The sequence below is a fragment of the Esox lucius genome, chromosome 21, assembly GCF_011004845.1.
Source record: "Esox lucius isolate fEsoLuc1 chromosome 21, fEsoLuc1.pri, whole genome shotgun sequence".
NCBI classification, from domain to species: domain Eukaryota; kingdom Metazoa; phylum Chordata; class Actinopteri; order Esociformes; family Esocidae; genus Esox; species Esox lucius.
In genome coordinates this window covers 32,067,109-32,092,917 of record NC_047589.1, presented here as the reverse complement: position 1 = coordinate 32,092,917, position 25,809 = coordinate 32,067,109, and the positions used below count along the sequence as shown (strand labels likewise).

The window sequence follows — 25,809 nt, the reverse complement described above, 5'->3', positions numbered from 1 at the left end:
CATTAGTAGTTGTCACAAAGTGCTTTTACAAAACACCCAGCCTGAAACCCCAAGGTGCAAGCAACAACTGTGTTGAAGCACAATGGCAAGGAAAAACTCCCTAAAAATGCTGAAATTTGGTTGTAATAATTAATAAATGAATGTGGGTTGTGTCCAGAGTCTATAGAACTTAATTTAGATCAGCATCATGACCTGAAGGACAGGGACAACCAGGGGGTGGTCAGCAGACTGGCAGCTGGAATTGTCATGTATCGTCTTGATCTGCAACACACCCAGGAGGACTTTGGACAGGGACAACAACAAGTCTTTTGAGCCTGGTACTTCGGAGGTGTTGGCCAAGACCTCATGCCCTCCTACGTTTAAAACGGAGCAGGATGCAATGAATATTTATAGGGCACATTCTTTACATTTACATGGATTTACAGTGGAGAACGACAACAGACTTCCCCGGCACAATAATAAAGTAGCATAAAATCCTGGGGCTGAGACAGGGAAGTGTCCTTAAGGGTCTTTTTGCTGTATTTTCAAGTCATTGGCAGTAGTGATGTGCGAATCATGAACGATTCGTTCTTTTTGAACAAATAATTTCAGTGAACTGGTTGTACTGAATCACTGCTCTAGACGATTCGTTCAATAAGTGAATCACTTATGCGCAAGAGAATCACAGAACCACTGGTGTGTTGCTTGCTGAGTTTAGGCCTCTGTGAAGTCGGAATGGAAACTCTTTCGTCACCAATGCCTATCACTTGTCCACTGAATAACTATAATTTCTAAAATAATTGTGGAAACCAATAAGCCTAATCTCGGAGGTCTTTATAGGATCTGAAAGTCTCTCTTTTAAAACATAGATGCGTATTGCGTCCATACAACAGACTTTCTCCAAAATGAGCTATCTTGTCTTCCGCTAAACTATGCGCTTTAATGTATTTGTTAAATACAGTAGGCTGCTTAAGCACATCGATTATATGGCCTGTACACAAATGTAGGTCTATGTATGTGGATGTGGGATGTGTTAAAATAGTTTGAATAATTACATGAACTACACTCCAGAGCTGCGGAGATTCTGAAATGTATTTGTCGTCAGCCCTCACACAAAATCAGCCGCCTTGGATATAATGCGATTGCGAATAATATCTTGTATCATGTTTTAACAACAGTTTATTTCCTAACCACTAAGCCTCGTAACATAAAAGCATCTAATCGCATATCTCCATTGAAACATGCCACGGAAGACAACAAAGACTGCACTTAGATTAATTTCCCGTTAATTAATTACTTAACTTTTGTTTAGTATTTGAGTTAGTGTTTGTAGTTATACGAATTTGCAGTCTCTTAACATGTAATTTGTTTTAGTTTGGTGGCATAGTATGGTGTGTATGTGTTGGTCAGATGAGTTATTTTGGGTTCGTACGCGTGTGTTCTGTTTTGGTGGTATGGACTTTGTTTTGTTGCAGTTTTGACAGTTCTTGGTTTGACACGCCCACTCCGCTTGATCCACATCTGCCTTCAACTAAAGCAGCTAATGAGACCGCTGCAACTATTGGCCAAGCAGCAAATAAAAGGATTTCTGAAATCCCAGCGGAGGAGGAAGGGGAGAACGAACGACAGAGGGAACTGGCCAGCCCAAAACTGAGAGAAACACTGCCTGCGGTGTACAGCCAGTAGATCGCTGGAGATCACACAAATAGCCATTTGTAGGCTATCAGGCGAGTACCTGTTTTATGCGCTCTGTCAAATCAAGCCTTGTTAAAAGCCGATCTGGGGTTCTCACTCACTCTCTCTCCCCCTCTCCCCTCAAGAGGGACTGGCGACGGAAGACCACGACTTCATTAAGCGAGCCGGGCTTTGTACTCTGCTAGGTTGTGCCCACCCTTAAAGAGACAGTACCGACGACTACAGCTCTGCCTCTTCGACCCTGGAATCTCGGATGTCAGTTTTAAGAATGGTTGAACTATTGTGGATACAGACTTTATTCACCATTTTTTAAAATATATTTATGAATAAATTGTTCCAAGTGATTTATTGGTCTGTGTGTGTGGCAAAATCCAGAATAGAACCGGGTTTAGTTCTCTAGTGTAACCCTAGGTGGTGACAAACATTTATAAAATAGTCTACCTGAACTGCGGAATATAAGCATTTTTTAGGACCTCCATACAGTGGATTTAGTCAATGATATGATAGCACTGTTTTGACATTGTCTAGCTACCCATTCTCAGCACCAGTAATCGGTGTCACAGATGGCAGGCATACTAAACTAGTACTACTAACGTTTTAAAACGTCCATTAACTCAGGTTAAAACGTCCGACAAAATCCAGGTTCTTGGATAAAGAGGTATCAAATTGTATATAAAATACTGTAATTACTGATATTTCATTGGCTAGCCACCAACAGTAGTTCGCTAAATGCAGTAGCTCTGTTTAAATAGATACTGTACTGCTAATAGCTAGTTAGGTAGCTGGTAAACTGGCTTGCTATGTGTGAGAGACTGAAAATGAGCCGTTTTTGTGAATCCTCAGTATCAACTAATATACTTGTCTATTCAGTAAATATAATTATCATGCCAATAAATTATAATTTAAAACATTGCTTAACATAGAGTAAAGGAACAGTCGGGGAAGAGAGCACAGTGGTGCAGAAAGAGAGATGTTAGTTGTTTATTAGTGTTAATATGTTTTGTTGATAATAAAGGCCTAAATATTAGTCTCTAATCCATTGGAGTGGGGAAAATGTATATGTTGGGTGGAATGTGTGTATAGTCCAGATGATTTTTTAAAGATTAATAACCTGATTATTTAACTAAACTAGGCCTTCCTTTTTAGTAGACTTGCATCAAATTTAATTAATTAATACTTTTTAGAAATGTAATACGTTTTTTGTTATATTGATGAATGATTTGTCGTAACAAAATTATCAGAGGAAATTCAGTTATCCACCTTTTTATCACCACATCACTGCAGATGGAGCTAGAAGACCAAGGCCAAGCCATCATTTCCTGTCATTGTTTATATTACACTTGAGGGTTACTTTCACTGCTTGCCATGACCAACATATATACTCTACTGTCAGTAAGGCAGACAGTCGTTAAAACACTATTAGCTGCACAATTACATTTTTCTGGTTTCTAATTTGCTGTGTCCATTTTCAGCTGCTCAAAATGGAAGTGAGGAAAACCTCTGCGTCTGACTGGCGATGTCAAAGGGTTCTGGATGAAGGGTTCTGGATCTACTCTAGAACAAAGTTCTCTCCAACACTGAAGGCACTATTGCCCATAGAAAGCTGCATTACCAAATTGAAGGAAGATCGTAGTTCTGTCTACTGGACCACCCAGACACTGAGGTGATTCACATTTAGACCACTGAAGAAAATACTTCAGTGTAACTATGGGGATGGAGTTTGTAGGATTTATTCTGAGTAATCAGAGAGAAATTATAGAGGAAAGCAACCAGAAAGCTTCAACAGTGAGCTGAGACGTGTGATCTCTGCAGTAAGGTTGGTCTTTAACTGTGAGCTGAGACGTGTGATCTGTGATTTGTGCAGTAAGGTTGGTCTTTAACTGTGAGCTGAGACGTGTGATCTGTGATTTGTGCAGTAAGGTTGGTCTTTAACTGTGAGGTGAGACGTTTGATCTGTGATCTCTGCAGTAAGGTTGGTCTTTAACTGTGAGCTGAGACATGTGATCTGTGATTTGTGCAGTAAGGTTGGTCTTTAACTGTGAGCTGAGACAGGAACAGACAATCTTCCCTCAGATCTTATATGAACTGACCCAGATATTGATGCATCTGTGACCAGATTCTGCTGGAAGTGGTTTTGCAGTGCTGGATCAGACCCAAAGCCCAATTTCGTGCAGTTTTAATTATTGTTAAACTCCTGAGGGTATAAACCATGCAGAAAGTTTCTTAGAATTTTACCTGGTGTAAGAAAGTAATTAGAGGTCCAATGTAATGCTTGCATGAAACAGAATGAAACCGACCTGTAGACAAAGACAGATTCCATTCTATGTATATTGAATATGGTGCTGGGAATCGTCTTTTAAAATTCTCTATAGCAGCAGAAAAGGTACAGAGATTAATCCCTTCCATGTTTCTCTGTGGTCGTAGCCTGCCTGGTGTTAGAATTACAGCCCCATGGTAAGAATCAACAGTTCTTTAGATTAGATCCTCACCACTTCAGAATGAAATCCTGAATAATTAATGTTGTGTAAACTACTTAAGGAGTCGACTGTACTAGTTAGAGGACCAGCAAATTCATTTTGCTTGGTTATGTGAGATTGACGTTATGTCAGTCTAATTGGGGGGCATGTTAGGTTAGTGGTTAGGGCGTGAAGTGTTAGGTTAGTGGTTGCGGGGGAAGTGTTAGGTTAGGGTCAGGTTAGTGGTTAGGGGGTGAAGTGTTAGGTTAGGGTTAGTGGTTAGGGGGTGAAGTGTTAGGTTAGTGGTTAGGGGGTGAAGTGTTAGGTTAGGGTTAGGTTAGTGGTTGGGGGGGAAGTGTTAGGTTAGGGTTAGGTTAGTGGTTAAGGGGTGAAGTGTTAGGTTAGGGTTAGGTTAGTGGTTAAGGGGTGAAGTGTTAGGTTAGGGTTAGGTTAGTGGTTAAGGGGTGAAGTGTTAGGTTAGGGTTAGGTTAGTGGTTAGGGGGTGAAGTGTTAGGTTAGGGTTAGGTTAGTGGTTAGGGAGTGAAGTGTTGGGTTAGGTTAGGGGGTGAAGTGTTAGGTTAGGGTTAGGTTAGTGGTTAGGGGGTGAAGTGTTAGGTTGGGGTTAAGTTAGTGGGTTTGAGTTAAAATTAGGCTAGTGGTTAGGGTATTAGGTCAGGATTAAAGCGTAATTGCATGTGCTGTTTGACCTTCGTTCAGTATGAAGAGGAAGTTTAATGTGCACAGCACAGACGTTTGAACCCAACACTTTGGGGCAGCAGCCTATATATTTTGGCTTGTGTCTTCCATTTCCTGAGATACACTAATATTTCTTGAAACACTGTTTTTATAGCGTCATTATAAATTAATAATATGTTAAAAATAACAGTATGAGAACAGTCTGGCAACTACTTTTGAACAAAAATAACAATCAAATCACCATCCACCATTACACCATCTTCTTCCGCTTATCCGGGGCCGGGTCGCGGGGGCAGCAGTCTAAGCAGGGACATCCTCCAGACTGTAGAGGAGAGAGACCATCCGGCTTGTTATCAGCACACAGTCAAATCATAATAATAAAAACATTACAGCATGAAACTGTTGTTCTACATTACAACTAAATATGTTTAGAATTAATAAATACCTACAGCTGTTGTACAACAGTACAATATTTACATGTGTGTAAATTGTGTGCATATGTAAGTACTATGGGCACAAGCTCATTTTAGATGGACTGAGGCGAAGTGGAAAATTTGAAATAATTTTTAGGAATCATGGACGCCACATCCTCCAGACTGTAGAGGAGAGAGACCGTCCGGCTTGTTATCAGCACACAGTTCAAAAGCTGGCATATGTGAGGGTAGGGGCGGAGGTTGGATATTAAATGTGAGGGGGACGAACACTGGTGTAGCGTGATGAAGCCCGGGCCTGGGTGCAAGCTGTCCTTACATGGACCTCTCCCCCAGGCTGAAAAATTGTGAAGCGGTATATATGCCTGGAAAGCCAATCCTGAGGTCTGACTATGATAACCACACAGAAACAAAGAAAAATTACAAAAAACATCTAATTGATTCTGCTACAACAAACACTTAAAATACAGCCTTCAGCCATTTCATTTAATATTACATTGTTAACATATTGTCTGTGATGTGTGCTCTTAGTGAACAGCTACTACAGACCTATGTATTTCAATGTGTGTGGCTGATCTGTGGTCTACATGTAAATTTTGCCAGTACTGTACAAGAATTTCACAACCTCACCTCCCAAGCTCCACCACTGTCTTGCATGACTACGCTGGTTGACTCAACATCCTTCTGGTTCTGCTAATGAATATGGACATTCAAGATATGGGCTACACATAACATAAATCATTTTATTTAAGTTATCCACCTTTAAAGACAACTTTTTACCTCAGCTCCATGAGTGACCTTTTCTCCCTGGCCCTCTGATCCTGCTATGACAAGGACCTCCTCATGGTCACCATCTGATCCTGATAAAATGCAAGACATATGACATGAACAACTTGATCTACATTGACTCCTTCAGAACCAGATGGCAATGTTTGATCTATAGGACCCACATTAGGTTGAAATGTCAAATTTCAAGAGATCAACTATTAAGCTAGTTAGTTAGCTACATCTTCTAATGTCTCATAGCTAGCTTTGTCTTTGCATAAAAAACATCAGTTTGTCTAACTTCAGTCTCTTCTTGGCTGGTGTCCTATGGTGCTAGCTGTGAGTGAGGTGAACCTAGTGCAGACTGTTTGCTAGCTAGCGAAATAACGTTACCTAGCAAGCAAATATATATTTTGCATCTATCATTCATATATAATTTTTTTGAAAAACACTGTGATATAATATCTAGCTCATTCATCCGTCACGGGAGGTAATTAAGTAGAGGTTATGTCAGCTATAAAACATTTATGAGCCAGAGATCACAGTTGCTAGTAGCAGTCGTAGGCTCTACTACCCTGACCAGACCTATCCAGCAACTACCTCAAAGCAAAGTGCCTGCGTGTGGTCCTAAAGCCAGTCTGATTCGAATTATGAAATTGCTTACCGTATTGCCACTGCAACGTTCTATAGAGTTTAAGCTTTTCTTATAATAAGAGTTTTGTTAATAAAAAGTGGCCCCATGTGATGGTACGGGGGTGCATTAATGCACATGGCATGGGTGACTTGCTCATTTGTGAAGACACAATTAAAGCTGACCAATATAAAGGTTTTAGAGCACCATATGCTGCCAACCATAAGACATATTTTTCAGGAAAGGCCTTGCTTATTTCAGCTAGACAATACCAAACCACATTCAGCATAGCTGGGTGCTAAACTGGCCTGCCTGCAGTCCTGATCTGTCACCCATTGAAAACATTTGGCGCATTTTGAAATAAGAAATGTTGAGCAGCTGTTGAGCAGCTGAAATCCTAAATCAAGCAAGAATGTGAATATATTTCATTTTTAAAACTACAGTTAGGGTTTTTTAGTTGACTATTTATTGTAGCACAAATAATTGTGATTAACTATTTAATTGTTTATATTGTAAATGTTATGCCACCTTTATAGTGTAGCCTAATAATATTGTAAAAATACCTGTGGTGGATCCGGAGATGATCATTCAGATTTGTGAACGCCACCTTTCGGGAGCAAATCCAGCAATTTGCCTCCTCCAAATTATTGTGCTCACATCTTTCAATTTGACTTGCGCCCAGAGCAGTGCTGTTGTGTTTGGATTTGGAACTACCACTAAATCAATGTTGTTACATTTTTATTATAATTTGTACTCTTAATGTGGATTAATATCTGTGTCTGTGACCATGGCAACAGTGATGTCGATGAACCTGTGAATAACAGTTTATTATTCTGTTTTAACGTACAAATTTAGCCTAGCTTATACAACGCATAACATGCTCTCAACATGTTGCATTGGGAAAGGAGTGCATGGAAAGTCTATGATTTCATCTTATAATGGTGTGATTCATGGCTAATTGGGTGCGAGAATTATATGCCCAGATAAAACCTGCCTCCACGCCAATAGAGGATCAAAACTTGGTTTTGAGAAACATGATTCAAACGAAGGTGGGAAGAAATTGTAATGGTAAGAAACGAACGTGGAAAAAACGTGTTTGAACGAAGACATAGTAAGATCAGACGCTAAAATCCATTTAATGATTTTAGCATACACTTTTTCCACACTTGAATCTATTTTTTTTCATACAATTGAATTTAGTTTTTTCATACTATGAAATATTTCAATTACGTTTTTCTTTTCTTACAATCAATACATTTGAGCTCAATTTGGCTCCATACAACTTGAAATTCGGTTTTGGGTTTTGTGCTATGTTTGAAATGTGTGAGAACATTTATTTATTATTTATTTTGAGATTTTTCAGCAACAGCAGCATTCTAAAATCATATTGGGGTCTAAAGGTTAAATTTAGAAGTTCTAAGTCATTTCAAATTGAGTGGTTCTTTTTTTATTAAGGGTTGCCCATGGGGATTAGCTTAAGATTGTCCTTTCAAGTATGTAGCCTAATATTATTTGAGGTTTTCTTTAGCACTTCAGTAAGTATTGTGATTCAGTTGTGATATCGTGATGAGTCATGATGTATTGAATCGTAATGTGTGTATCGTGATATACAGCTGCGGAAAATAATTAAGAGACCAAAAATTTTGAAAAGAAAAGTTTGGAGTGTGGAACAGAAGCGTTCAATTTGCAGTGATCTCTTAATTTTAACCCTTCTTTTCCTCTCAATTTTTTCCGGATCTGTATATTGTATTGCAATCTACTTGCCAATACCCACCCCTAGTAGTCTTTCTGTCTCCCATATCCCTCTGTTTCACTCCCCTTTCTTCCCAGGGATGGCATCAGGCACTCTAAAACACTTTCTCTTTCGAAGAAATGCCCCAGAGCCTTTCACTAAAGCCTTTGGCTTTTTCAAAGCCTCCTGTGATGCTGGCAGGCCAACACTCAGTCCCATGCTGTTACTAAACACTATAGAGCCACATCTTGATGGGAAATATGCTGGAGTAGAAGTTGAATTATTATTGTCTTTAGGATTGTATCTCAGTGGACAATGTGTAGCGTGCTATACAGTAACATTTTGTTTTTCAATCTCAGAGAACATTACACTAATCATATTTTTCCTTTGAAATTATAATTTGAACCCAAGTCAACATTTCTGAAATCCCTCAAGAATGGAAAGGTGAAGCTTTTATTTTACTCTTCATATGGGGTGATAAGCTAGATCTTAACTTTACAGTTGTTGTTACTGACCCGACTGCTGTCTGCCAAACATACCTGACTATTGTCCACCAAAAAGACCTGACTATTGTCCACCAAACATACCTGACTATTGTCCACCAAACAGACCTGACTATTGTCCACCAAACATACCTGACTATTGTCCACCAAACAGACCTGACTATTGTCCACCAAACATACCTGACTATTGTCCACCAAACATACCTGACTATTGTCCACCATACATACCTGACTATTGTCCACCATACATACCTAACTATTGTCCACCATACATACCTGACTATTGTCCACCAAACATACCTGACCATTGTCCACCAAACAGACCTGACTATTGTCCACCAAACAGACCTGACTATTGTCCACCAAACAGACCTGACTATTGTCCACCAAACAGACCTGACTATTGTCCACCAAACATACCTGACTATTGTCCACCAAACATACCTGACTATTGTCCACCAAACAGACTATTATCCCCCAAGTCTGCTCTTCATTACATTTAAGGAGTCCAAAAAAACCAAATTATTTATTATAAATAGAACTGGTGGGGCAGGAGGGGTAAAGACGACTAGTTCCTTATTATAAATAGAACAGAGGGGGCATGTGGGGTAAAGATAACTAGTTCCTTATTATAAATAGAACAGATGGGGGCAGGTGGGGTAAAGATATCTAGTTCCTTATTATAAATAGAACAGAGGGAGCAGGTGGAGTAAAGAACTAGTTCCTTTTTAAGTACGCTGTAAGTACGGTGAAGAGAATAACAGGTCTATAGCATTATAGCTTTCATTTTTGTCTCCTTTCATCTGGACTATCTCTCTTTCTCACACTTTGAGGGTACGCAGCGTTGGTTTCTGTGCTTCCTGCTTAACACAAGCAGTACCTGGCTGAGTATCGTGTAATTGGGGTGTGCTAACAATTGGGGTGTGCTAACAGTACCCATTGTTTGAAGTCATTATTTCACCTAGATTGAACTGTCTTGTGTTTTGCAAAGGGTAATGGGATAGCTGTAAATGAGTGCGACATAACATTACAAAGCATTGCCTATGTGACACTGTCATCCAAGCACTATTTCTGCCTCAAAACCATCTTAATTAGTAATAATTTCCCTTTAGCAGAGATGTTTCATGCTTCAACAACCAATATTTAATGTAGCCACAATTTTACATAATATTTTCTTAATTTCAAAATCACTAAATGACTGTTAGTCATAGCTATCCTGCTAATCAATGAGAGGATCAACCAGTCCAGAACCAGTCTAGAGAGAACCTACTAATTTAGACCCATTCTAAAAGACATGACCCACCCAGTTTAAAAGAGAACCTACCTAATAAAAACATAATCAAACAGTCAGTACCTACTCAGTCCATTGCCACAGCGTTCACCACATTGCTAAATCAGGACTGTCTTCTTTTACCTCAGATGATGTTGTTCTGGTTAACTTTTATCAGAGAACTATTCTACATGAATGTTTTAACATTTACATAAATATGAGATGAGACACCTATCTGAGATTCCATAGGAAAATTGCTCATCAGCAGTGAACTATCTGAGCCCATTTCATCCAAAAGTGAGTTATAATCATTGCGGCTTTTAGGACACTGTGATTCTGAACATTGACCAGCAGATCTTTGTTAGCAGGTCCAGTTGACCTTGATTTTGGATTACAATGTCATGAGGAAAGGATCTAAGTGACTTAGAAAGAGAGTTAATTTAGGGGTCTCTTTCTGGATGACAGTGCCCTCATCCACAGGGCACATGGGGTCTCTGAATGTGTGGATGAGTATAAAGATCACAAGAATCCTGTGTTGTGGCTGTTACACTTACCAGACCTCAACCCAACATGTTATACAGCGCTCTACACTCCCATCATCAAAACACCAAATGAGGGAATATCCTTTGGAAGAATGATGTTCCATCCTTCCAGTAGAGTTCCAGAGACCCGTAGAATCTAGGCCCAGGCGCATTGAAGCTGTGCTGGCACCTTCATGTTGGTTTTTCCTTTAATTTGTCACTTGTCAATAAGTTTCAGTTCAGATTATTACTATTAGTTACATAATCTATTGTTAGTTCTATGATTGGCTTTTGTTCTTGCCAACCAAACCACAATCTAATCTAATAAACACAACCCAGACCAGCCTGTTTCTTCTCTAAATATTTTATTTTAATGGTTTGAGTAGTAAACAATGTGAAACTGTCATGGAAAATGCAGTTTTCTGCCAATGGAACAAACTATGTGTGCTGTTCTATATGTACATGGAAATGAACTTGAAGGCCAGCATACAGAAATAACATTACTGCAAAATGCACCAAACAAAATCAGCAAGACAATAGAGAATCATATCAATCAATTAAACAAATTCCAGTTCTGAAGCAACAACTTCTCAACTTCTCTGAATATAAACACTGGAGAATACACAGTTTTACTTACTACACATTTAAAATAGTCGTTAGCGTTGTCTTATTGGATGGTTTACAATCATATTTCACATAATTCTTAGTAACCATTTCTACTGTCACAAAAATGAATGACAAACTGTAAAAACATTACATCACAATAGTTTTAGGTTCAGCAAAGTTACCATACTAAGATGACACACTCGGGCGCACGCCCAAATTCAGACATACACACACACTCACACACTCACACATTAGTGATGGACAACAATTTGAGCCTTCATTAAAATTGGAATTCAACTTTTTATTTTAATAAAACAAAGCTAAGTCCTTCAGATATCCCTCTATATAATATCTGGATATTCCAGCCATTCCTAGTGCAAACTATTGTCATCAATCATAATTCCGGACTCCACTAACACCATGACAAGTATACTGTCATGGCCACATGGTGCTTGGAATGCTGCACCGGGAGCCTGAGGAGATGAATTGCTACAAATGTCAGAGAAATAAAAGCAAAAGAGAAAGTTATAACAGGCATTGTTACACAATTCACTAAAATAATGTATCAAAAACGTAAATATTTCAGAAACATGTTGACACTTCTCTGCTTTCAATTTCCTTTTAAACTGGTCCAAACTGACATTTGTAAATGTTGCAAGAAAAAACTTTGTGGTTATTGAAATAGTATTTTTTGTATTTAACTAGATATACGCAGAAGAATGCCAACTAGGGCAGATAATATTTTGCTGAGCAATGATTAAATTACTCTTCCACTGTGCAGCAATTGCTATGTGTTATATATTGTCAGGACAATTATTTGAAGCAAGGCTGGGCCTAACAAAAAATATATATTTTTTGTTTTATTACAACCCTGTTTCCAAACACATTGGATAGCTGTGTAAAATGTAATCAAAAACAGAATGCAATGATTTACAAATCATTTCATCCCTATTTTCAGCAGACAATAAGACAACATTTCGTACATCTGATTAGACCCAAAATGCATTTTGTTGTACTGTACTTGTACTGTTCATTGACAATAAAGGTGAATCAATTCTAATTTCAAATGTTGAATCTGAGAAATGTTCTTGTTTCTTGAAAAGTATATGCCCAATTTGAATTTGATGCCAGCAACACATTTAAAAAATGCGGGACAGAGACACCAAAAGACTGAAAACGTTGTGTAATGCTAAACAAACTAAACCCGGTGGAACGTCACACAACTAATTAGGTTAATTGGCAACAGGTCAGTAACATGGTTGGGTATTAAAAGATAATTCCAGAGAGGACGGACCTGTGAGAAGGGAGGATGGGGAGGGGTTCCCCACTCAGTGAAAGACTGTGTACTCAGGAACACTTCCAAAAACCATTGTCTGTGAACACACTATATCGCAGCATCCACAAATTCAAGTAAAAACTCTACTCTTCAAAGACAAAACCATACATAAACAACATCCAGAAACACCAGCGGCTTCTCTGGGCCTGAGGTCATTTAAGATGGACTGAGTCGAAGTGGAAAACTGTCCTGTGGTCTGACTAATATAATTTTCTGGGAAACATGGACGCCACATCCTCCGGACAGTTCAAAATCCAGGGTCTGTAATGGTATTAATACATGTGGCATGGGTGACTTGAACATCTGTGAAGGCCTCATTAACGCTGAACAATATACAGTGAGGGATTTTTTTTTTAAATCCCCTGTTGATTTTGTACATTTGCCCACTGACAAAGAAATTATCAGTCTATAATTTTAATGGTAGGTTTATTTGAACAGTGAGAGACGGAATAACAACAAAAAAATCCAGATAAATGCATGTCAAAAACTTTATAAATTGATTTGCATCAAGTATTTGATCCCCTCTCAATCAGAAAGATTTCTGGCTCCCAGGTGTCTTTTATACAGGTAACAAGCTGAGATTAGGAGCACACTCTTAAAGGGAGTGCTCCTAATTTCAGCTTGTTATCTGTATAAAAGACACCTGTCCACAGAAGCAATCAATCAATCAGATTCCAAACTCTCCACCATGGCCAAGACCAAAGAGCTGTCCAAGGATGTCAGGGACAAGATTGTAGACCTACACAGGGCTGGAATGGACTAAAAGACCATCGCCAAGCACCTTGGTTAGAAGGTGACATCAATTGGTGCGATTGTTCGCAAATTGTGTTCTTGGGGTCATAGGCAGCATTCCTCCTCCTCCAAACACAGCGAGTTAAGTTGATGCCAAAGAGCTTGATTTTGGTCTCATCTGACCACAACACTTTAACCAAGTTTTCCTCTGAATCATTCAGATGTTCATTGGCAAACTTCAGACGGGCCTGTACATGTGCTTTCTTGAGCAGGGGGACCTTGCAGGCCCTGCAGGATTTTAGTCCTTCACGGCGTAGTGTTACCAATTCTTTTCTTGGTGACTATGGTCCCAGTTGCCTTGATCATTGACAAGATCCTCCTGTGTAGTTCTGGGCTGATTCCTCACCATTCTCATGATCATTGCAACTCCACGAGGTGAGATCTTGCATGGAGCCCCAGAACGAAGGAGATTGACAGTTCTTTTGTGTTTTTTTCGGTCCCCTTAGCAGAAAAACATCCATGTTTCCACATCCATGCTTTATGGTGGGAATGGACAAATTCACCGTATCAAAGGGACAATGGACGGGGCCATGTACCGTCAAATCTTGGGTGAGAACCTCCTTCCCTCAGCCAGGGCATTGAAAATGGGTCGTAGATGGGTATTCCAGGATGACAATGATCCAAAACACACAGCCAAGGCAACAAAAGAGTGGCTCAAGAAGAAGCACATTAAGGTCCTGGAGTGGCCTAGCCAGTCTCCAGACCTTAATCCCATAGAACATCTGTGGAGGGAGCTGAAGGTTCGAGTTGCCAAACGTCAGCTTCAAAACCTTAATGACTTGTAGAAGATCTGCAAAGAGTGGGACAAAATCCCTCCTGAGATGTGTGCAAATCTGGTGGCCAACTACAAGAAACGTCTGACCTCTGTGATTGCCAACAAGGGTTTTGCCACCAAGTACTAAGTCATGTTTTGCAGAGGGGTCGAATACTTATTTCACTCATTAAAATGCAAATAAATGTTTAATAATTTTGTTGTTATTCTGTCTAGTTCCATTAAAATAATAGACTGATAATTTCTTTGTCAGTGGGCAAAACGTACAAAATCAGCAGGGGCTCAAATATTTTTTTCCCTCACTGTATAAAGGTTTTGGAGCAACATATGCTGCCATCCAGACAACATCTTTTTTAGGGAAGACCTTGCTTATTTCAGCAAGACAATGCCAAACCACATTCTGTACATATAGTCCGGGTGCTAAACTGGCTTGCCTGAAGTTCAGACCTACACTGAAAACATTTGGCACTTTTAAAACTACAGCAATTTGTCTCCTCATTTCCCAAACGCTTACATTGTGTTCTTAAAAGAAGAGGAGATGCAACACAGTAATAAACATGCACCTGTCCCACCTTTTTTGAAAGGCGTTTCTGGCATCAAATTCAAAATGGGCACATATTTTTCCAAAAACAGTAAAATTTCTCTGGTGCAACATTTGATATGTTGTCTTTGTATTTCTTTTCAATTTGCATTTTACACAGCGTCCCAACTTTTTTGGAAACAGTGATACGCTTTGCTACCGGAATACATCACTTAAGTAATTTACAACAGGAACACATGGTTGAAGTACTTTACACTGGGAACACATAGCTGAGGTTCTTAACAGTGGAAGCACATGGCTGAAGTACATTACAGCTGGAACATTTTCGGAAGTACTTTACAACAGCAACCCGTGGCTGAAAAACTTTACAATAGGAACATGCGGCTGAAGTACTTTACATCTGGAACACGTGGCTGAAATACTTTACAACTGGAACATGTGCTAACGTACTTTACAACAGGAACACAAGCTTGAAGTACTTTACAACAGGAACACATGGCTGACATACTTTACAATGGAAGAACATGCTTAAGCACTTTACAACGGGAACACATGGTTGAAGCAATTTACTGGGAGCAATCGCTGAAGTACCTTACAAAGGGAACACATGCTTGTGTGTGAGCTAGATAAGCAATAATAAACACAGCTAAGAAGGTTATGATGGGATCAACATAGATTTTTGCAATAATTCAAAACATGTCGTCAAGTTCAAAGCTGACCCTTAACACTGGGGCCCCCCCAGGGATGTGTCATCAGTCACCTGCTTTACTACCTGACTTTTAACACTGGGGCCCCCAGGGATGTGTCATCAGTCACCTGCTTTACTACCTGACTTTTAACACTGGGGCCCCCAGGGATGTGTCCTCAGTCACCTGCTTTACTACCTGACTTTTAACACTGGGGCCCCCAGGGATGTGTCCTCAGTCACCTGCTTTACTACCTGACTTTTAACACTGGGGCCCCCAGGGGTGTGTCCTCAGTCACCTGCTTTACTACCTGACTTTTAACACTGGGGCCCCCCGGGATGTGTCCTCAGTCACCTGCTTTACTACCTGACTTTTAACACTGGGGCCCCCAGGGATGTGTCCTCAGTCACCTGCTTTACTACCTGACTTTTAACACTGGGGCCCCCAGGGATGTGTCATCAGTCACCTGCTTTACTACCTGACTTTTAACACTGGGGCCCCCAGGGATGTGTCATCAGTCACCTGCTTTACTACCTGACTCTTAACACTGGGGCCCCCAGGGATGTGTCATCAGTCACCTGCTTTACTACCTGACTTTTAACACTGGGGCCCCCAGGGATGTGTCATCAGTCACCTGCTTTACTACCTGACTTTTAACACTGGGGCCCCCAGGGATGTGTCCTCAGTCACCTGCTTTACTACCTGACTCTTAACACTGGGGCCCCCAGGGATGTGTCATCAGTCACCTGCTTTACTACCTGACTTTTAACACTGGGGCCCCCAGGGATGTGTCATCAGTCACCTGCTTTACTACCTGACTTTTAACACTGGGGCCCCCAGGGATGTGTCCTCAGTCACCTGCTTTACTACCTGACTTTTAACACTGGGGCCCCCAGGGATGTGTCCTCAGTCACCTGCTTTACTACCTGACTCTTAACACTGGGGCCCCCAGGGATGTGTCATCAGTCACCTGCTTTACTACCTGACTTTTAACACTGGGGCCCCCAGGGATGTGTCCTCAGTCACCTGCTTTACTACCTGACTTTTAACACTGGGGCCCCCAGGGATGTGTCATCAGTCACCTGCTTTACTACCTGACTTTTAACACTGGGGCCCCCAGGGATGTGTCCTCAGTCACCTGCTTTAATACCTGACTCTTAACACTGGGGTCCCAAGGGATGTGTTCTCAACCCTGTGTTTCTTTTCTCCTTGCTGGCTCTGGGATTAGATCAAGCAACATTTTGGATACTGAACTAGGAATGAGGAATGATTCTTGAATCCTGAGCAAATATCTGCCAGTGGATTGAGAACTTGTTGCTTGTAAGCAACATATAATTCAGGCACAACTTTTTCAAAATAAGACAATAAGTCTGAACAAAATATCAGGGTTGCAACATCGTTGTGTCTGGATATGTTGCTTATTTTCACAATTCTCTGTCTTGTTACAAGCAAAAATGTTCACCCCATTATCAGATTTCATTGCATTTCGTTTTTTACAACTTATACTTGAGGAAGTATTTTTTCAGTGAAGGTCTACCAGTGGGGGCTGAAGACAAGGCAATGCATCACTGAGTCGATGCTTCCACCCATCAAGGATGTATCACAAGCAGGGTCTAAAGAAACTCTGCAGCACTATCAAAGATCCTTCACACCCCTGCCATGTGCTGTTCCTTCACCTACTGTCTGAGCTCAGGCCTATCAGAGATCCCTCATACCCCTGCAATGCGCTGTTCCTTCACATACTGTCCGAGCTCAGGGCTATCAGAGATCCTTCACACCCCTGCCATGCGCTGTTCCTTCACTTACTGTCTGAGCTCAGGCCTGGACCAGAGCACAACGTGTTATATTGCCAGACTATCCCACTGCTGACCACTGCTGAAACACACATTAACTCAAGCACTCTGCTATACACACGCACGGAAACAAATTTAAACACACCCTGCGTAAATATTTATACACTATATGTATTTTTAATCTTTTTCTAGCATTGTTGAGCAGGAATTAGCAATTAAGTATTTCATTGTCTTGTTTGTCTTGTGTATCCTGTACATACGACTATGTAAACTTGAACTTTGATTTAACCTCTTAATGTTTATGAAAGTATTATGAATTTTATGTATTTTCACAGATGAAGACCCTTCCGGGCCCCAAGGTCCCCCTCATCTGGGCTCCAGTCCAGTCTGAGCTGTCCGGTTCCAGACCCTCATCCTGTCTCTCCGGGGATCCAGGGAGACCACATTCCAGGAGCAGAAAGGAGTGTCTTAAATGTGTCTCTCACAACACTACATTGAGCTGCACACCGCCAAGTCTTTACAGTGTTTACAGATGAAACAAACTGCCTGTGCTTCTCTGTTTGTGTCTCTGTGAGTGTGTATGTATGTGTGTGTAAGTGTGTGTGTAAATGTGTGTGTGGTCAGAAGATGGAGGACTCATCATGGCAGGAGGAGGGGCGCCGTGCCTTCGGGCTGGAACGGGTCAAAACGGACATCTGAGTGGTGACATTACTGTTGCCCATGAAGGGGTTCTGGTACTTAACATCAGAACCCATGTAGTGCTGAAGATGCCACCTCCTCCACTTCCTTTTCATCTCACCCTGTACCTGAGGAGGAACAGAGGAGGAGAGGTGTCTATAATCAGGTGTGTGGTGTTTTCAATAGTGAGTCTATACAGTACACAGGTACAGTGTGTCTTCAGATGAAGGTGTCAATAATCAGGTTTAATGTGATTTAATTGTAGGTGGAGATCTTACCTCTCCGTTTAAGAAACAGTAGAGAATAGCAACCACAAAGCCCTGGGAAGATAAAGCACAGGAAAAACTTGAATGCTTCATAGAAGCCCTGCCCTGACCTTAACCCTGATTCAGTTGTTCTGCTTTTCATGACAAACCACCAGGCCCTGGTCCAGAACAGGCTGCTGGATACATCACTGGCCCTATATTTAACTAGTGAGTACAGTTTGGCTGTAGGAGAAGAGAGAACAACAAAGGAATGACATGACAGAGTGAAACTGAGGAGAAAGAAGAGGAACAAGCTAGAGACAAACTCAAGCTGTTATTCTCCTGCCGGGTGGTCTAACAATATCATCCCCCTTTCCCTCTGTCTCTCCCCCACTCCCTCTGTCTCTGTTCCTGTCCCTCTCTCCCCCTGTTCCTGTCCCTCTCTCCCTCTGTTCCTGTCCCTCTCCCTCTGTTCCTGTCCCTCTGTCTCTCTCTCCCTCTCCCTCTGTTCCTGTCCCTCTGTCTCTCTCTCCCTCTCCCTCTACCTCTGTTCCTGTCCCTCTCTCCCTCTGTTCCTCTCCCTCTCCCTCTGTTCCTGTCCCTCTGTCTCTCTCTCCCTCTCCCTCTGTTCCTGTCCCTCTGTCTCTCTCTCCCTCTCCCACTGTTCCTGTCCCTCTGTCTCTCTCTCCCTCTCCCTCTGTTCCTGTCCCTGTCCCTCTCTCTCCCTCTCCCTCTGTTCCTGTCCCTCTGTCCCTCTCTCCCCCTGTTCCTGTCCCTCTCTCCCCCTGTTCCTGTCCCTCTCTCCCTCTCCCCCTCCCACTCTGTCTCTGTTCCTGTCCCTCTCTCCCCCTGTTCCTGTCCCTCTGTCTCTGTTCCTGTCCCTCTGTCTCTGTTCCTGTCCCTCTGTCTCTGTTCCTGTCCCTCTCTCCCCCTGTTCCTGTCCCTCTCTCCCTCTGTCTCTGTCCCTCTCTCCCTCTGTCTCTGTCCCTCTGTGTCTGTTCCTGTCCCTGCTTCACTCTCTCTCCCCCTCCCACTCTGTCTCTCCCCCTCCCACTCTGTCTCTGTTCTTGTCCCTCTGTCTCTGTTTTTGTCCCTCTGTCTCTGTTCCTGTCTGTCTCTCTCTGTCTGTCTCTGCTGCTGTTCCTCTCCCTCTGTCTCTCTCTTTCTCTCTTTCTCTGAATGCTGGGAGAGTGGGTGTGTGAGGGTGGTGTGGTGAGAGCTTTCTGTTTCCCCCATTTCTTATTAGAATATTTTCCTCTCCTCGTTATTTTTCCCTTGCAGGACATAGTTGGTTGTAACTAATTACATTATTTTCCTTTCATTGCTGTATGTCTAGTCAGAGCGTGTTTGGTGGTGGGGATGGCATCTTCCGTGGAGAGTTCGTCCTTGTCTCTCCACCATGGTTTCAGGTGTGTGCCTGAGCCGAGTGTGACAGTGGAACAGGTTCTCCTCGCTGTGGGTGAACTGTGGGTTATGAAAACCTTTCCATTGCGTCACGAATGAATAGAGCAGGGGTTGTGTTTGTGAAAGAGGAGCGCCTTGTCCACCAGCTGGTTGAGTCAGGTGTGGTATTTCAGGTGTGGTTGTTAATGATGAATTTTTACAAATTACACCATTGTTCTCCCCAGCCTCAAAGGTTACCATATCTAATGTGCCACTGTTCATACCTGACGGGGAAAAGTTAGATATTTCGTTTCAGGTGAAGTATGAGGGGAATACTATGGGTTGTTTATAATGTTTTCATTACCGGGAGATCTGACGGCAGGCTTGCACGCATTAGGACAAGGGTGAGAGTGGCAGTGTGGTTCTACCATCCGTGGTGGGTTCTGGGTCTGGGAGCACCCCATCGAGTGCGGAACCCACCCGTCGGATGCTGTGTTTTGGCTGTTGTCCAGGATACTGATGGCCTGGATATGGTTGCCATGGCGGCTGTTGTGGACGGTTGTTCCGGAGCGGAGGCGCTGGTGACTGGGCCTTTGGTGGTCGGAGTAGCTACAATTGTGAAGGTTGATTCAGTGGATACAGAATCGGGCTCTGTGGAGCTGGTGACGGATGGGACGGAGGGGATCAAATGTAAGCTGGGGGATGGTGGGCCTGGGGGGCTGGACCGGCAGGCTTCATTATCCGTGGAAGTCAAAGAGATGTTGAGCCTGGGAGGCTGGACCGGCAGGCTACATTATCCATGGAAGTCAGGGAGATGTTGGGCTTGGGGGGCTGGACCAGCAGGCTACATTATCCGTAGAAGTCGAGGACAGAGGTGGGATGCAGGTTGGGGATGGTGAGGTGGGTGTGGTCTCTGGTGACATGCAGGTTGGGGAAGGTGAGGTGGGTGTGGTCTCTGGTGACATGCAGGTTGGGGAGGGTGAGGTAGGTGTTGTCTCTGGTGAAATGCGGGTTGGGGAGGGTGAGGTAGGTGTGGTCTCTGGTGACATGCAGGTTGGGGAGGGTGAGGTGGGTGTGGTCTCTGGTGACATGCAGGTTGGGGAGGGTGAGATGGCTGTGGTCTCTGGTGACATGCAGGTTGGGGAGGGTGAGGTGGGTGTGGTCTCTGGTGACATGCAGGTTGGGGAGGGTGAGGTGGGTGGGTAATAAGAAAGGCAGATAGGTAATTATGGGTTTTGTCATACATCACAAGGTGTTTACCTTCTATTATCTGCTATTTATTGTGACTTTCTTACTTTCAAACTCTAATTTCTCCATGGAATCCTTGAAAATGTGTTCTTTAAATATTAATGGTGGTAGAGATCAGATTGGTAGAGCTATGGTTTATGAGTTTAGTAAACAGAAACTTTTGAATGTGTTTTTCTTACAGGTGACCCATAGTGATGGTGTTAATGAGATTGGGGTATGGAATGGGAGGGGCAGTGTTTTCTTAATCATGGCTCCAGTGTGACTGCGGGTGTGATGATTCTGTTTTCACCTGGTTTGGACCTTAAGGTGATCTCCACCTGTGAGGTGGAGAAGGGCAGAGTGTTGGTGGTTCTGGTGGAGATGTTTTTTCTTTCCTGTTTGTTAATGTCTATGCTCCCTGTAAAGGGGCTGAACGTGTCCAGCTTTTTGACAAGCTGAGACAGGACCTGCTGCAGAATGACAGAGATTCTGGTTTTGTATTTGGGCTGATTGGAACTGTCTTATGGAGTGTACTGTGGATAGAAACTGGGACGAGGCTCATCTGCAGTCTAGGTGGTTTTAACAAATTTGTTGGAGCAGCATCATTTGGTTGATGTATGGAGGGACAGGAATCAGGGTGGTTGGAGTTACACTGGGTACAGGTTGTGGAGGGGAGGGTCAGTGTTGTTAGGTTAGATAGTATGATGTCAGTAGTGGGTGCTGTATCAGGAGTTACACTGGGTACAGGTTGTGGAGGGGAGGGTCAGTGTTGTTAGGTTAGATAGTATGATGTCAGTAGTGGGTGCTGTAACAGGAGTTACACTGGGTACAGGTTGTGGAGGGGAGGGTCAGTGTTGTTAGGTTAGATAGTATGATGTCAGTAGTGGGTGCTGTAACAGGAGTTACACTGGGTACAGGTTGTGGAGGGGAGGGTCAGTGTTGTTAGGTTAGATAGTATGATGTCAGTAGTGGGTGCTGTAACAGGAGTTACACTGGGTACAGGTTGTGGAGGGGAGGGTCAGTGTTGTTAGGTTAGATAGTATGATGTCAGTAGTGGGTGCTGTAACAGGAGTTACACTGGGTAAAGGTTGTGGAGGGGAGGGTCAGTGTTGTTAGGTTAGATAGTATGATGTCAGTAGGGGGTGCTGTAACAGGAGTTACACTGGGTACAGGTTGTGGAGGGGAGGGTCAGTGTTGATAGGTTAGATAGTATTATGTCAGTAGGTGCCAGGATCCTATGATCATCCATCACTGTTGTCTTCTGTGGACGTCCAGGCCTTTTTGTGTTGCAGAGTTCACCAGTGTGTTCTTTTTTTCTCAGAATGTACCAAACTATTGATTTGGCTACTCCTGATGATCCTGCTATATCTGATGGATTTTCTTTTTTGCAGCCTGAGGATGGCCTGCTTCACTTGCATTTAGAGATCCTGTGACCGCATGTTGTGGGTTCACAGCAACAGCTTCCAAATGCGAATGCCACACCAGGAATCAACTAAGACCTTTTACCTGCTTAATTGATGAAGAAATAACAAAGGAATAGGCCACACCTGTAGATGGCTAGCTAATAGCTATACTGTACCTATAATGAATACAATGACTCATTCCACGGTTGGTTTGTTTCTTTAGAAAACAATGACAGTTGAATACAGTTTGGTCCAGAAATAATAGGACACTGACACAAATTTTGTTATTTTGGCTGTTTACCAAAATATATTCATGTTACAGGTAAATAATGAATGTTGGCCTGGAGTCTTAATTTGAGGGTAATCACATCCAAATTGGAGGAAGGGTTTAAGAATGACAGCTCTTTAATATGTAGCCCCCTGTAATTCAAGGGACCAAAAGTAATTGGACAATTGACTCCAAAGTCAAAAGCTGTCTTATGGACAGGAATCTCTTTCTAATTTGACGCATTGAATGTAACGTAGCGATCCTGTTATACCTGTTGTTGGTTTGGATGTTAACTAATGTAGGGAACTAGCTTAGAGAACAGTGGAGTTTCGACTAATTGGTTTGATAATGCAAGAAGTAAACAGACACCACATCTCTACACATGTATCACGTGCGTCAACACCCGCTGTTTAAATAGCGTAGTGGTTAAAGACACAGTCTGTCATATAGTACACCCACAGACTGTATCCAGACAGGGCAACAACATTCATCCCTTCTGATGCTGGGCCGGCAGTACTAGGCTTGCCTGGTTAAATGCCAATTAATCACTGTTTGTGTACTCCAAAATATTTGAGAGGAGCACAGTGTTTGTTTTCAATAAATTGGCCCCAATAATTTGTTGTTATGTTGCATTGTAAATAGACCAGTGATTCTGATGGCACTGTCATAGTAATCCCAGCCACCAATATGCTCTATGCAGACGAGCTGTATGAGCACAGTTATATTGAGAAAAACAAATGGCCATTCTATTGGTTCAGTACCTGAAATGACCCCAGGATGAGGTCAAAGACCAGTCGTAGCTTGGTGTTCACCTGCTCTGGGATGAAGGCAAACACGATGAAGTTTATCCCAAATAGAGGAATCAACAGCAGTGTGGACTTGGCCAGCCTCCTACACAAACACAACATGAAGAGTCAGCTCTGTGACTAAAATGTAATGAACCTCTGTGTCCCTAAAACACAACATGAAGAATCAGCTCTGTGACTAAAATGTAATGAACCTCTGTGTCCCTAAAACACAACATGAAGAATCAGCTCTGTGACTAAAATGTAATGAACCTCTGTGTCCCTAAAACACAACATGAAGAATCAGCTCTGTGACTAAAATGTAATGAACCTCTGTGTCCCTAAAACACAACATGAAGAATCAGCTCTGTGACTAAAATGTAATGAACCTCTGTGTCCCTAAAACACAACATGAAGAATCAGCTCTGTGACTAAAATGTAATGAACCTCTGTGTCCCTAAAACACAACATGAAGAATCGGCTTTATGACTAAAACATAATAAACCTCCTTCACATAAAAACACAACATAAAGGATCGTCTTTATGATCTTCTCTTTATGACAGTTCTCCACATCCCTAATACGAATGCAGCAGGCAGAGAAAACAGTCCAACTAAATCCTCTGAAGGCCACATACCAGCAGCACATTTACAGTCAGAAGATTAAAAGTGGCAGTATTATGACTAAAGCATTTTACTTTGACTGTTATGGCGGTTCTCCATCACTGTGCTGCTGAACCACAGGGAGCTGGGCTCCCTGATGAAACATGTAGCTGTCAGCTGGAGCGCCGAGATTTTGGGGTCTGTCAGCATTTGATCAGAGTAATCAGCATGTTGATTAACATTTATAGTAATTTGTGTAATGTGTAATGTATATTTATAGTAATTTGTGTAATGTGTAATTTATATTTATAGTCATTTGTGTAATGTGTAATTTATATTTATAGTATAATGTATATTTATAGTTATATGTGTAATGTGTAATTTATATTTATAGTGTAATGTATATTTATAGTTATATATGTAATGTGTAATGTATATTTATAGTAATTTGTGTAATGTGTAATTTATATTTATAGTCATTTGTGTAATGTGTAATTTATATTTATAGTGTAATGTATATTTATAGTTATATGTGTAATGTGTCATTTATATTTATAGTGTAATGAATATTTATAGTTACATGTGTAATGTGTCATTTATATTTATAGTCATTTGTGTAATGTATAATTTATATTTATAGTCATTTGTGTAATGTGTAATGTATATTTATAGTAATATGTAGAGATTACGCTGTTCCCATCCACTGTTAATGCATTAGTGATGATGCTGTTTCCATCCAGTATTAATGGATTAGTGATGATGCTGTTTCCATCCAGTGTTAATGGATTAGTGATGATGCTTTTCCCATCCTGTGTTAATGCATTAGAGATGATGCTGTTCCCATCCAGTGTTAATGCATTAGTGATGACACTGTTCCCATCCAGTATTAATGCCTTAGTGATGACGCTGTTCCCATCCAGTGTTAATGGATTAGTGATGACGCTGTTCCCATCCAGTGTTAATGGATTAGTGGTGATGCTGTTCCCATCAACCATCAATTGTGAGCATCAATTTGGTTCACTTTCACCTGCTCTGTTTTGTTAACATTGAGATGATTCTGTTAGAAGAATTGTGGCTTTTTTACCCAACATAAATATCACTGAAATTTAGATTAGAATGTCTGCCAAATGACCACTCTATGTTAATGCATAAATCTGGTAGAGTGGACGAACCCTAACCCAGGCAACACAATGTCTACTCCAGAACATTACAGGACTTTTGACCAGGTTGTTAGAAATAGGGTTGTAAGATCATTAGCCAAAACTGAGCCTAAATTGTTGACGTCTGATTCATCTGTGGGGTATTCTTCGTATTCTTTTTTTATAGACCAATCTATTTTCACGACATACATAGCTGTATTTCCTTACAGGTTATACATACTAATACCAGTAAGAGCCATACTTACTGGTTGGAAGCCGTATTTACGAGTACTGGTTAAAGACATACTTACGAGTACTGGTTGGACTCGTTCCTTCCGATATCTGGACAGTTGATCTTCTGACGGAGGATCTTGATGATGCAAATGAAGAGGATGAAGTTCATCTGGAGAAGATTGAGAGATGGTTACCTAAACAGATGTTTAATCATTGAAAGTAGACACAAGAAGAGAATTGGAAGTAGCCACAAGTAGATGATATTGTGTTATAACATTATATTATATTACAATAATGGACTGTATAACTTCAGTGTATAACTGTACTTTAACATACCAATATCACTGTACTATAATAATATAACTTTAAAGTTATTATTACTTAACTTAAATGATGTTACCACACTAAACTATGACGTTAATTCTGTAGTTATTTCATGTGTAAACAATAAACATCATAACCTGAAACAACCTCTCCATAAATAAATGAAATGTATATGGAACACAGACTATTTCTTCCCCTACAGACGGTACCAAAATGTACATAGTGGTTCTAAATGCTCTAATTGTAGCCCCATCTCTAGATACACTGGAATGAGAACCATTCAGCCTTACAGCCTGTCTCCCTCTCCTCTTCCCTGA

General features: G+C 41.5%; 1 protein-coding gene across 3 annotated transcripts in view; it reads right to left on the bottom strand.

Annotated features, from left to right (window-relative positions):
• Positions 1–11,047: 11,047 nt before the first annotated feature.
• vipr1b (vasoactive intestinal peptide receptor 1b) overlaps positions 11,048–25,809 on the bottom strand; it is an 88,769-nt gene continuing 74,007 nt past the window's right edge. For 2 of the 3 annotated variants that reach the window (XM_010902359.4, XM_029116437.2), the window contains 4 exons: positions 25,246–25,337; positions 23,171–23,300; positions 18,162–18,203; positions 14,845–18,011 (listed from right to left, as the gene is read on the bottom strand). In XM_010902359.4, the coding sequence (XP_010900661.1) occupies positions 17,826–18,011; positions 18,162–18,203; positions 23,171–23,300; positions 25,246–25,337 (450 nt within the window). In that variant the 3' untranslated portion in view covers positions 14,845–17,825. Of the gene's footprint in view, positions 11,775–14,844; positions 18,012–18,161; positions 18,204–23,170; positions 23,301–25,245; positions 25,338–25,809 lie in introns of those variants that run through there. The other variant, XM_029116438.2, reaches the window with a different exon arrangement.